We start from the raw sequence: 14235 nt of genomic DNA on the forward strand, positions 1-14235 counted from the left end.
ATCCACGTATACATCTATATGTATATACGGCTGCAGCGCGCACCTCTCTCTCTCTCTCTCTCTCTCTCTCTCTCTCTCTCTCTCTCACTCTCGGCTCTGTCCTAATGCAACTGGAGCTATACCATAGTATAGTAGCCACCCTAGCTTTGCACTCGGTCTCGCGCGCCTCGGACGATTAATTGAATTCGAAACTTGCGCGCCAAGACGAGACTCGCTCCAAATCCTTACGTGTGCTGATGGAGACACGCGCGTATAGTCGGGAATTTACGGGCCGAAAACGCGCAAAAACGAAGGGTGCGTGGGTATACGAGACTTTTGTGGAGACCGATGCATGCGGATATAAGTATATACTCGGAAAAGTATGGGGAGATGTACGGCAATGCATCGTCATTATACGCCCGCGGATTCTCGCGGCACTCATGCATCATTCATTCGGCCGTTCATCCATTCATTCATTCATCTCTCGATGCGGGACTTGCTCGCGCACCGAAAAATTCCTGATCAATTGCCGTATTTTTCGTACATATTTTTAAATATTAGATATATCTCTGCAGGCTATACACGTGAATGCATTCTCAACGTTATTTCTGCGCTCTTTCACTCGGCGCACATATTATACGCACGCATTATATCACATTAAAAATGATGGAATTAAAAGCGCAGACTCTAAATAAAACAGCTCGCAGTTTTTAATCTCGAGGCGCGTGTATACCGTCGAATAAAACACGCCGGCTGGCAGTAGCTCGTCCGCGTGTATTAAGAGGAAAAGAGAGAAGAGAGGAGAGAGCGTTTCGGGGAGTTATGGACTTGCGTAGTTTAATAAGTTTAGTGCTGTGCGGTGTAAAGATTTTACGGGAATGAGTTTGCGTACACAAAGATTTTTTTAATGAATTCCCGTGAACGCATGGATTTGGGCTGCTATTACGATGTCGCTGGCGCTGAAGTAATTAAAATAAAAACTGTAACAAAACGCCGCTGCATATCCCTGCAAGACTTGAGACACTTTCATTAATCCGACTGTACAAGATACCTCGGATGTATTATCAACTTTTTCCCGCACGCTTATACACAAAAACTCAAACTTACATAAATGCCTATTCGGCCGTTCTCCCGGCGGCGCGAAACTGGGGAGAATTAATTGGCTGCGTATAGTGGCAACAGCGGGCTATATACAGCCATCCGGCTGATAAACGCTCGCCTCGTGTTTTCTCCCCGCGTTCTTACGACGCGCGGCTTCGTCTTGCTGATGAAAAGCTTTTTCGCGCGCTTTCTCTCTCTCTCTCTCTCTCTCTCTCTCTCTCTCTCTCTCTCTCTCTCAGGAGCTAGCTGCAGCAGCGTCGGCTAAAAATGAAGTGCGATTAATAACGGCTAGTTGCGTCCCGCGAAAAAAGCTGCGCTGATTCCTCGCCTCGAGCCCGCGCGCGCGACGGCGTCTCGTAAATTAGGCTCTCGAGCTTCGCGCGAGTATACATTGAGACGTTGAAGATTATCACCGCGACGCCTCTGCAGAGACTTTTCATTTAAATCTCGTGCGTGAGTAAAGAGCTGTGAAATTTAATATCGCCGCGGTGTGTTAAAACAGCTGTTCACGCGACTGGAAACGTATACGCATAGAGGTGGGTATAGTAGAAAGCGAATGCGAAAAACGTCGAAAAAGCTGCAGGCATGTCGTCAGCGAGCAAAGCATTCCGACAATGCGTCGTCCGGCGCACTTTTTGCAAGCAACAAACAAACGCGAGTCTCGTTCCGCAGAGCGCTGCATACGCGTGTGTGTGTGTGTATAGCTGCACAAAGATCCCGCTTGCGAGATATCAGCATGTAAGTCTCGGGCAAACATCCGTCCTAAAAAGCGTCGCGCCCGGCATTTTTCGCCTTCTCGTCTTCTACCTAGCACCGCAAGAATGTGCAATCGCTTAGAATGCTCCACTCGGCTTCGTCTTTCTTTTTTACCAGTCCGACAGCGGCAGCAGCAGCAGCAGCAGCACAAAACCAAGCAACGGCTTTCCTCTTCTATACCTACAAAGGTGCGCATACACATACACAATGGTGCAAAAGTGGGATCCGTCGGCGGCGCCAGTATAGAGATCGCGTGCCGCGCGCGACTTCTTTTCCCGTTACGTGTAGGCGTATGCGTTACACATATGCGCGAGTTTTACTTTCTCGAATCGTTCCGCACTCGCGCGATAAGGTTTATCTAAGCGGCCCTGTTTACGTGTATACGCGGGGGCTTCTAAGCGTTTTCCGATGCAGCGAGCAGACGTGACGGACGGACGCGACTGACAACTCGGTATTATACAGAAAGAGATATGGAAGGAGGCGTCTTGCCAAAAAGCCGCCACGCGGCTGTCGATTTAAAAACGCCGCGCTGCTAATGTGGTCTCTGCCGAAGAGTTTGTATCGAAGTCAGATGCACGCTCGAGGAAACACTTCGGGTCAGTTTGCGCATGCAGTGGCTGTGAATATAGAGGAGAGGCGTGAGTCAAATATTGAAGCGATGGCTATAGGCTTTTCGGGTTCTCCGCGCGTTTCGCTGCAGACGATGAATTTGGATTGGAAGTTTTTCGCTCAACGATAGACAACTAATATTTGTATTCGAATCCCGTCGATTTTCTGAGCGAAAATGCAGCTAGTTACAGATAAAATTCGCTCTTATACGATACTGTCCGTAAGCCGAAAATTAGCGTCGAATCATCCCTCCGACGCTTTTGGAGAACCGCCGCTGCGCGTGCGCACTCAACAAGCCCTAATAATCCCCCGCATTGCGGGCGTTTAATAATGCGAGTTTGCTGGCCGCAATGATTTTCATCAGCGACACCTGCGTCCGTAAACTGAATTTCGACGAGAGCGCTAGCTGCTCGCGGCCTGATAGGTACTTTGCGTCATACCCCTCCCGAACTTTCCTCTTCCAAGTCCAACTCGCTGCTCTCCGGTTAACGATCCAACTCCTTCCCTGTCCTCCCCCTCTCTCTCTCTCTCTCTCTCTCTCTCTCTCTCTCTCTCTCTCTCTCTCTTTCTATCTATCTCCTTCCTGGTGCTCGTATGTACACACGACTGTGTCTGCGAGTGTGTCTGTGTGTGCCTATCGACTAATTGAGATAATAATGCCACGCGCGACTTAAGCCCCTGCAAGCCGTTGTTGCCACCTTGCGGATTATAATTGATTTTCCCGACTCTTGCGTAATTCTCCCCGACTAAGGAGTTGCCTCTCGAGTCTCGTGGGAATTTGATTAGGACGAAACGCGCGGTTGTAATGGGGTTTTACGCGAGGGCGATGATTTGCACGAGCTCATTGTGGTCGGCGTGAAAGAGGCAGCTTTACGAGTTCCACGTTGTATTTTTTTGCGAAATACGCGCCAATTACCATATAACGACGCATATGAAAAACGAATGAACGGGGAATATCGATAAGGGTGCGAGAATTATTAACGACGAACGCATTTTTTGTTTTTTCTAGTTTTTCAATATTTAGTCGGTGTTTTGGCTGTAAATACAATATTTTTAAGTCGAATTTTCGCTTTTCGCTCGAAACAAATTAACTTTTGAAATTTGTTACAGGTGACGGTGCGAGACGACGGCAGACCGGTGCTGTCCTCGACGACGCGCGTCGTCGTCCAGGTCGACGACGTCAACGACCACAGCCCCGTGTTCGAGGAAAAGTTTTACATGGTTCAAATTCCGGCCTCGCCGAGCCTCGATAAGCCGCTCTTCCAGGTACGTACGTCGGCGCAAGCTCCTCCTAGTCAACATACTCTCTCTCTCTCTCTCTCTCTCTCTCTATATATATATATATATATATATATATATATATATATATATATATATATATATATATATATATATATATATATATATATGTGTGTGTGTGTGTGGTTATGTGTATATATATATATATATATATATATAGAGAGAGAGAGAGAGATACACACACACACATATATGTACGAATTTCCAAACTTTTCGGAGAGCCTCGCTGCGTGCAGTTATGGACAGGTGTTTCAGGGGTGGTTTTTCAAAATTTGGAAGTATAACGTAGTTGGGAGTTTAAAATGGATTTATTATTTTCTCTTTTATTGCACTCTCGCTGCTGCGTTGTAACGTGGGTTGATAATGGATTTGTATAGCGATTTGCGTGTAAATACGAAAAAATTGTCGTGTATTCTCGGAAATTCGGGTAAATACGGACAGAATAACGTAGTTTGTTAATTAAATTTAAAAATAACGTTAATGATTTACAGTTTCGAACTTTATTATTCAATGCTTTACAAATCAATGTCACGTAGACGCATTTTCGTTAAATTTTTTAAAGTCGAATACGATGTATCAAAAGAAGCCTACGAGAAAAGTGATAACCGTACAACAAGTTTAACCTACATTCGCGAAAAGCGTATAAATTCACGTCCACGACTGCACACCGCGTGTAAATAGGTACGTCTCCCCCCCCCCCCCCCACGTAAACACACATCAATCCCCGGTCATTTTGTTTGTCGAATCAAGCCGAGTATAATATACAGTTAATATTAATCATCGTTACCCCTATGTCGTACTCATTTTGCTTTGACTTGTGCGCTGCACTGTGTGTATACAGAGAGATTTTTCCAACTGCTGCTACTTACGTATTTATTAATTTACACGCATATATATTAATGCCCAGCATTCACGCATCCGAGCCGCGCGTGTATAACTGTACATGTGTACATCGTGCCGTGTGTCCATTGAGTTTCGAATTCAAACAGCACGAAGTGTTGGTATTAACTGTACAGTTGACTTTTCACGCGGTAGAGTGTCCCTTATCAGTCGCGAGAGAGCTGGCTTTTGTGCAAAAGCCCAACTCGAGTCGCAGTTACAAGAGAGCATTTTATAAACGCGCGCATTTTTCACACAAAAGCACAGTGTCCGAATTTCAAATGCTGGGTGATGGAAAAAGAGAGAAAATTAAACGCGATACCGCCCGAGGGCGATTTGTTTAAAAGCTTCTCTTTCTCTCTTATTCTCTCACTTGCATTATCGGCAGCCCCTCCGACCAAATTGAGTGTACAATGTACGTAGCTAGTCCACGGATAAGCCAGTGCTAAGAAGTCGAGATTGTAGATGGCGGAGCGTCAGAGACTCGTTCGAGAGGATTTAAGTCGGTCGAGAGAAAAGAATCGACCCGCTGCAGGGGGGATGAGAAAATAAAGGCAAAGGGAAAAAAGCGCGGCCCCGAAAGAAAAAGCTTTCGCGCTGTATATATAGATCGCTGTGTGTGTACAGTGTATAATGTAGCGTAATAGCGCTTTGGTATCACGCGGAAATCACGCGCACGTTTTTTTCTCTCTCTCTCTCTCTCTCTCTCTCTTTCCCTCTCGGACACGGTGTTGTTTTTGCCCTCCACTGTAAATCACACGACTCTGCATAGGGCACATTTCGATGATTAATCTAGTTGATCTACTGTTAAGAAAAATAGCGAGGCTAACGAGATTGTGAAATGTTTTTTAAATGTAAAAGAAATTTGTTTTTCTCGAATTCCCGACAGAAGTCGGAGAGGGACAGGCCGCGGGAGTCGGACCTCTCGATCGACGCGTTGCTTGAAAACGGGACTTGGGAGACCTTTAGTCCTGACGGCCTGACGGGCGACCGTGTCTTGAGGGTAAGGTGCCTTGCCGTCTATCCTGCATGCTCTCACTCTCACACTAACCAACTTAACCACGGCTATACGTGCGAGAAAATGTGTCTTTCAATTTTCGATTCCGCATTTTCATCAATCACGTGTAACTCAATCAAACTGCTATTTGTAAATTGATCAATGCCGGTAGTGTTGCAGTACAAAGCTTCCCTCTATGTGTAATCAAAAAAAAGAAAGGAAGATCAAAGTTTCTCTAAACACGAAGCACATTTCAGCGAGTATGGTAGCACACTAGCCGGGCAAACGAAGCGTGCAGCTCCAATAGAAGCGCGAATTGATTAAAACATTTTTTCTCCGCTCGATGCCAGCCGCTGCACAGACAAGCGGCATCGGCATCTCTCGGCCGTTGCACTGCTCGTTCTCAGCAGCAGCGCAGAAGCACTTGCATGTTCCACCCTTAAATTCCTCGACGTTCGCTCGCTCACACACACACACACACACACACACGCGCGCGCGCGCGCGCACAGCCACTCTCTAGCTCGCGAATACACTCTCTTTCCCTCTCCGCTCCGCTCGATTAACCTCGCGAATTTGCCTTTGATCGGCAAAGCTGCTTTCGATGTGCATCAGCCGAGCGGAGAGACTGGCTAATGCGCGCCACTTGAAATATGTCTTTCTTTTGCGCTCGCGCTCAGCCACGGGGAAAATTGTTATTTTTAAAGAGAAACACGAGAAGATATATATGTGTGCACCCGATGCATTGAAATATGGCAGCCGGCTTTTTTGATTTCTCTTTTCATGTGCTGCGTCGCTCGCTCATTATATAGGGACAGATCCTTTCCGGGGACACGCGCGTTTAGATATAAATACACATGCACACACATACACACATACGCACACTTGACATTTATGTAATGGTTAGCCTGTAAGTGTTCTGCATGGCTAGGCGCGCACAATGTCGTCGAAGCGTGCAGTATGTATAGTAGGTGTAACTAACCGGCAAGAAGGAGTTCGCTTTTGAATGGGGCTGTTGCGCCGCCGCGTATAGCTGCCGTATAATAAACACGCGCGCAGCGCTCCGCACGGTAGCGCGCATTAAAACTCCGTAATAAACGTATACCCACACACGCGAAAACGAAACGTTCTTGCTCAATAATCATCGGTGATTCGCGTTCAAGTTTATATCACATGCTCCCGGCTTGTAGTTTACTCGTGCGAACCTAATATTACAACACATACGCATAGAGCGGGCGATCAACTCGAGCGTTAAATTCGCCTTCCGACCTCTTTCCACGCGGTTCTAAGCACGTCGCATCGAGCGCACGTAGTTTAATCGGTATATACCTGCAACATTAAGAATCAGCGCATCCACGAAATATTTTCCGCGGGCAGCTATACCGCGACGCTACTATAGCGCACGTCGAATTCCAGGGCGACAAGCGACGAACGCACTAACTAACCGCAACGCTACCGACAGATTCCGGGCTCGCTGTTCCACATAGACCACTATATGCAGTCCCAATCCACACACCTATACACGCAGTCGCCGTAGCGTCTGTCCGCGAGAGCCCATTGCACAATTCAGTGCTCGCCTGGAGCATGAATTTACCGCCGCCACCGCTGGTATGCGCCGCTTTGCTTGCACCCACGCTTATATATACTTCTTTCGCCTGCACGAGGGATGCTTTGTATGATACGCGTATATCGTTTGAGCAATTTTCGAGATTTCCGCGGTCACTCCTATTACAGATGATTAATTTCCAACGAAATTCCCGCGTGGATCGACCTAGCTGTAATGTCATGTGTATGAGGATTAATATACTCGCCTGTAACGCGGATGACTCTTGCGAAATGCGGATATGGATTTTGAAAGCATGAATCTGAATTTAGGTGCTGGCGCACGACCAGGATATCGGCAAGAATGGCAAGATTCAATACAGCATCAAGAGCGGAAAGGGCAAAGGAAAATTCAAAATTCATCCGGACACGGGAATGGTTTACTCGCAGCGGGGCTTCGAGGCTGGCCAGGAATTCGAAATGATCGTAAGTACATGTTAAAGTATACGTAAAATATGTTGTTATTCGTGCGTAATAGCGCACCCGAAAATCGAGATTAATAATGCAGTGCTCATATAAATAAATATCTACTATCCGCATACATATTTACGCGTTATTAAAGTGCAACGAGTAACGCGCTCGGTTTCTCCGCAGATACGAGCCACGGACGAAGGCGAACCTCCACGCAGTCACCAGGCGCGAATCTCGGTGCAGGTCGTAGAAACGCCTAAGGACTCGCCGAATCCGCCAGTCTTTAAGAGCTTGAACCAGAGCGTCGAGGTGACGGAGAGTGACAAAGCCGGCTTCCTTGTCGCCCTTATGCAAGCCACCGACAAAGACGGCGACAGCCTTTGGTATGACATCGTGGGTGAGTACAAAATTTTGCATATTATTGCGTTGCATTTGCGGCGTATACGCTGTAGAGGAAATGTTCGACGCGGTATTGGGATCGTCAGCTGGAATGCTACATCGGTGATGTTTAATGACAACAGAAACTGAGGCCCGATTCAATGGTCTGTACAAGCTGTAATGTCAATTGCAAAAATTAACATTTGCAGCCGCGTCATGTCGCGTAAAATTGTGTGTCAGATATCACGAAAATTAATTAAATGCATTTGTGTGCTCCAAACTGCTGTGTGTAAATAAATTTGTTACAAACCGACACTTTCAAGCAGTTTAAAATTAATGAATATAGCGACATTTCGCTGCGCTCTCTTTCAGCGTTAAACGACAAACGCGAGTGTAGGATTTTTGCTCATTATTAAATAAATAAATAATGTATGCTCGAACAGAAGGCGACACCCGGGACGAGTTTGTTATTGGCCGCGACGACGGTAACGTTCTACTGGCCAAGCAGCTGGACTGGGAGACGCAGAACTTCTACAACTTGACGATCAGCGTAACCGACGGGGTCAACGAAGCGCGTACGAGCCTCTTCGTCAAGGTCATCGATATCAACGACCACAGGCCCGAGTTGAGCGAATCGATCTACCACGTCGAGATCTCGGAGAACGTGGTGGAGAAAGGCGAGGCGATACTCCAACTGCACGCACAGGACCTCGACGAGGACAAAAAGCTCTTCTACTCGCTGCACAATGCGCAGAGTCAGGCTTCCTTGCAGATCTTCCACGTGGACTCGTTGACTGGGACGATCACGCTGAACGAGGCTCTCGATAGAGAAACTATTCAGGAACACATACTGACGGTAATGGTGAAGGATCAGGGGACGCCAGCGAAGAGGAACTTTGCCCGAGTACTGGTCACGGTGCACGATCATAATGATCACGCGCCGACGTTCATCAGTGAGATCATCCAGGGCAAGGTCTTCGAGACTTCGCCTATCGGCACTGCCGTCGTTCAGGTTCGTGTCGATTAAATCGTAGAGCTTTGTTTTATTGAAAAATTAATCGACGATGACCGAGTATTCTTTAAAAGTAACTAATACATCAAAATTCTCTACAGGTTATAGCTATCGATCGTGACCGAGGAGAGAACGCCCAGCTGAGCTACTCGATGACTTCGGGTAACGTCGGCAATGTTTTCTCAATCGATCCTGATCTCGGTACAATCCGCGTTGCTCGCGAATTGGATCTTGCCACCGCCTCTGAGTACATCCTTCTAGTCAAAGCAACGGATCACGGTTCACCAGCCTTATCTAACAGCATCCCGGTACACGTGATGGTGACGATGGCTGACAACGCGCCACCGCGTTTTGTCAGAAGTGGCGCAGAACTCGCTGCTGAGATCTACGAGAATGAGGAAATCGGCAGTTTTGTGAAACACATCGAGGCTCGATCCACCTCGTCACTTCAGTTCGAAATTGTATCTGGAAATATCGGAGAGGCTTTCTTTATCAATCCGAGTACCGGAGTGATCAGCACGCAAGAGAGGCTGGATTACGAGGATGTGAAGTTCTATAATTTGTCAATCGCCGCAACGAGTATGTCGGGAGCTAGCGCTCAATGTAACGTTATCGTGCACGTACTGGATCGGAATGATAATGCACCTCAGTTTGTACAAGCAGTTTATACTGGACAGGTAATTTGACAATTCCAAACAAATTATTTTATCTCATAAATTATTCCTAAAGAGTTTTTTTTTAACGTTGCATCATGTTTTTGAAGGTAAGCGAAGCTGCAAGTATTGGTTCGTTGGTCTTTAGCGCCAACAGCACAAGCTCGCCACTGGTGATTAAAGCCGAGGACGCTGATTCCGAACTGAATGCTTTGCTTAACTACGACATTGTCGAGGAGCTTCCGAGAAAGTTCTTCCACATAGATTCTAGCACCGGTGCTATACGTACCGTTATGCTTCTCGACCACGAGACCATACCCGAGTTCCAGTTTAACGTCAAGGTCTCGGATCTCGGTAAACCCAAGCTGTCTTCTGAAAGCACTGCCAAGGTTATCATCACTGTCAGCGACGTCAACGACTGTCCACCAAAGTTCCAACAGTCTGATTACAATGCCACTGTTCTGCTTCCAACGTGGAAAAATGTGGCCGTTGTAAAGCTCGAGGCCCATGATCCAGATTCGACGAGTGCGTTTACGAATCAGCCTTCTTTGAGGTATTTTATTCTATTTCTATGTGACATATATGTCTAGTTGGAATGGATTGTTTTAATTTATACGTTTTTTTATGTAGGTATGACATAATAGATGGAAATCAAGGCCAGTCCTTTGACATAGATTCCCAGAGCGGTGCTTTGACGGTTAACAACCCTGAGAATATGAAAAAAAGTTATCTGCTGCATGTTAGGGCTTCAGATGGCAAATACTCGAGTGTTGCACAGGTCAACATCAAAGTTGCGAAATCTGAAAATTCCGGTCTCGTTTTTCAAAAAGAAGTATACGAAGGAACCGTTGTGGAAAACTCGACAAAGGTCTCAACGGTCGCCGTGTTAAATGTTCTTGGCAGTGCACTGAATGAGCATGTAGTCTTCAGCATCCTTAACCCCACGGAAATGTTTGTAATCGGCCCAACATCCGGAGCTATCAGCACTACGGGTATCAGATTTGACAGGGAGACCATCGACAAGTATGAGCTCATCGTCGAGGCCAATAGTCAAGTGCCTACGCAAAGAGTCGCTCACACCATTGTTAATGTCACGGTGCTGGACATCAATGACAATTGTCCGATTTTCGTTAATTTGCCGTATTATGCTGTAGTGTCGGTTGACGCGCAAAAGGGTGACGTTATTATGAAGGTGAGCGATGCTTTAATTCAATTTAATTTCGTTTTTTAAGAATGATGCGAACGTCTGAAATTTAATGCCCCTTTGTGTACAGGTCCATGCTATTGATTTGGATAGCGGAGACAATGGTGAAGTAAGATATGAGTTGAAAAAGGGTCATGGAGAACTCTTTAAAGTAAATCGGAAAACTGGAGAAATATCATTGAAACAAAACCTTGAAGGTCATAATCGAGAATATCAGCTCATGATAGCTGCATATGATGGAGGTACTGCACAGTTTCTATGCTTAACATGATTTGTATCATACTTTATTATAACATGTGATTTTCAATTTAAGGAATAAGTCCGTGTTCCGTGGAAATATCAGTAAATGTCAAAGTCATCGATCGATCGATGCCAGTTTTTGATAAGCAATTTTACACTGATAGCGTCCTCGAAAGCATTGAGGTTCATTCGCCACTAGCTCTTTCCATTCAAGCTGAATCTCCTCTAAATAGAAAATTAATCTACAGTATTACCAAGGGCAATGACTTCGAAGAATTCGCCTTGGACTTTAACACAGGTAAAAATAATTCATTTATTATAATAATTTGTTTCATACGAATTAGTATCAATAAATAACCACCCAAGAGTAAACGTGAAAGTTTGTACAAACGAGAATTTGTAAATTATCGATTGAGCGCATTGGTTTTCATAGTTGAACTTTGTAAATGTTTGTTTCATTTTTAAATCGATATCCGTATTCCTACAGCGCTCTCCCGATATTGATGTTCTGTCATGCAAATTAAATTGCAGTAAAATTTTGTAAATTAAATTGTTTTTTTTTCTCCCTGTTTCGCAGCCCTCGACAGTAACAATGGTCCTTGTGAGTATTACAAAGAAAACAATCGGTCTTATGTGTTGCTGTATATCATGCTCTAGCATTGCTATATATTTTTTATGTGCGCATGACTGTTTTTCTGTTCAGTTTTTGTTCTATATTTCAAAAAATTGCATACACAATGTAAATAAACCTACGCTACGTTCATCAAAAAGCGTACATAAAAAATCCCAGTCCTATTTCATGTCAAACATTTCAATTTGAAAGAAAGGTCATTTTAATCAATTGAATTTAATAGATTTGTATAATTCCTTGTTTGACAAAAAAGAATTAAAATCAATCACTCTGGTTTTTGTACATTTCTTTTCACAAAATGTATACCTCATATATCACATCGCCAGCTTTATTTGCACGATAAAAGAACTGCACTCAACAATAGACTTTCCAAACTTTGCTCGTTAGTCACGCCATAATTTAATCAAATTAAGAAGAGCAATCATTATACGTTCGCTTTTTTTACTTTTAATAACTTAAATTACTCTTACCTTTCTAGTTTTCTGTGATGACTAATTAAAGTAATTTAAGTTCTTATAATTCGAGAAAAATTAGTCATGATTTCTTTTATTTTGCAATTAACCCATTATTCGTTTGAGAATAAAGTTATTTTATTGTCAGGCTTTAAAGTTTTTTCTAATTCTTTTTTGTACTATTGAAAATTTTTTTTTTTTTTGTTCTACAATAATGTCCATAATATTTTCTCTCAAATGTCATTTCTATTGCTTTCTATATTTCGAAAGGCAGTAAAAAAATGTGTATAAAGTTCAGGATCAGAAGAGAACATTGAAAAATAGATGTGACATAAAAAGATGTTAGTCTATACTTAAATGAGTTTTAATAACAAACTTGCTATGTTTTACTATTATTATTCAAATAATTTATTCTATGCGAGATAGTATGTAGTTTGATAAGTTTTCAATGTTATTTTCTGTAGGTGTAAGCGAATCTATTCGCCTAAGCTATGCAGTAGATTTCAAAGATCTACATTAAAGCATGTAGCAAAGCTATTACGAGTTTCTATGAAAGCCATTAATATTACATGACTTAAATTCGTTTAATGCCATCTCCATGTTCTCATGGCAGCATTTACAACACGGGTGAGCCAATCTTATTAACGATCTTTTTTTTCTATCACAGGTGTCATCTATGTGGTGGACGAATTAGACTATGAACAAAAGAAACAATACGAGCTTACGGTTCGTGCAACCGATAGCGTCTCCGGTGTCTACGCAGAAGTTCTCGTTTCTATTCTGGTTCTGGACGTCAACGACTGTCCGCCAGAGTTCAGCCAGGATTCCTACAACATTAGTATTTCAGAAGCTGCACTATTCGGCACAGAATTATTACGGCTTGTCGCTCGCGATAACGACACCGGCATCAATTCAAAGATTCGCTACGCCATCGAAAATCGTACTGCTGATGAACTGGGCGAAAACACCCTGGATCTTTTTCACGTTGACCCCGAAGAAGGGATTGTATACCTCAAACGTTCCCTTGACCATGAAACAGCTGATTCGCACCATTTTACCGTCGTAGCAATGGATCGCGGAGTGCCCAGCCTTTCTAGTACTGCTCACGTCTGGCTGACTGTTATCGATATGAATGATAATCCGCCAAAGTTTGAACAATCCTCTTACAACTGCTTCTTGTCAGAAGAAGCCGAGCGAGGTCAATTTGTCACTGTTGTCTCGGCTTCTGACCCTGACTTACTCGATGATAAGCTTGTATATACTATTGTCGGAGGCAATGACCAACAAACCTACAGCATCGACCAGTCCACCGGCATTATTACCTTGATCAACATGCAAAATTTTGCTGATGATAAGATGACTTTACTTAACGTATCTGTGAGCGACGGCGTTTATACTAGCTTTGCCAGGATAAAGATCGAGATTCTTCCAGCAAACAGGCATCATCCCAAGTTTCTGAACCCAGTTGTCGAAGTGTCTGTGCTAGAAAACCAGCTTCCTGGTAAACTCGTCACGAGCGTTTTGGCAACGGATAAGGACTTTGGTGAATACGGGACCATTGAATATTCGATCAACTCGGACTACTTAAAAGAGTTCTTCGAAATTGACAGGGAGAACGGAGATATTGTAACAAAGAAGAGTTTGGACAGAGAAAAACACAAATTATTTGAAATACCTGTTATGGCAAGTGATGGAGGCGGCAAATCCGGCTTTGTTATCGTTCGTGTCAAGGTTACTGATGAAAACGACAACAGCCCTGTATTTCTACTCAAAGAGTATAAGGCTAGCATATATGGCAACTTGACCCTTAACTCTGCCTTCTTGAAAGTCAAGGCTCTAGATGCCGACGAAGGCGATGCCGCAAAGATCATCTACTCTATCTTTGAGCCGCAAAATTCCGAGATCAAAAACATCTTTGGTATAAATCCTGACACAGGAGCAGTTTTCCTCAAGAAAAGTGCCAAACCTTGGGGTAAGTTAAAAGTACAGTTTACTAGCGTAACATTCTTAATAAATATAATCTTAATATATTTTT

The 14235-nt window shown here is 44.1% G+C and overlaps 1 protein-coding gene across 8 annotated transcripts in view; it reads left to right on the forward strand.

Moving 5' to 3' along the window:
* LOC100115854 (fat-like cadherin-related tumor suppressor homolog) overlaps positions 1-14235 on the forward strand; it is a 278987-nt gene that overhangs the window by 254536 nt on the left and 10216 nt on the right. For 5 of the 8 annotated variants that reach the window (XM_032601346.1, XM_031924920.2, XM_032601343.1 and 2 more), the window contains 12 exons: positions 3556-3711; positions 5513-5626; positions 7493-7645; positions 7814-8027; positions 8452-9020; positions 9122-9697; positions 9784-10226; positions 10304-10865; positions 10948-11119; positions 11191-11415; positions 11695-11718; positions 12868-14172. In XM_032601346.1, the coding sequence (XP_032457237.1) occupies positions 3556-3711; positions 5513-5626; positions 7493-7645; positions 7814-8027; positions 8452-9020; positions 9122-9697; positions 9784-10226; positions 10304-10865; positions 10948-11119; positions 11191-11415; positions 11695-11718; positions 12868-14172 (4513 nt within the window). The remainder of the gene's footprint in view (positions 1-3555; positions 3712-5512; positions 5627-7492; positions 7646-7813; positions 8028-8451; positions 9021-9121; positions 9698-9783; positions 10227-10303; positions 10866-10947; positions 11120-11190; positions 11416-11694; positions 11719-12867; positions 14173-14235) is intronic. The other 3 variants (XM_031924922.1, XM_031924925.1, XM_031924927.1) reach the window with 3 other exon arrangements.

This window comes from Nasonia vitripennis, chromosome 1 (assembly GCF_009193385.2).
Source record: "Nasonia vitripennis strain AsymCx chromosome 1, Nvit_psr_1.1, whole genome shotgun sequence".
Taxonomy (NCBI): domain Eukaryota; kingdom Metazoa; phylum Arthropoda; class Insecta; order Hymenoptera; family Pteromalidae; genus Nasonia; species Nasonia vitripennis.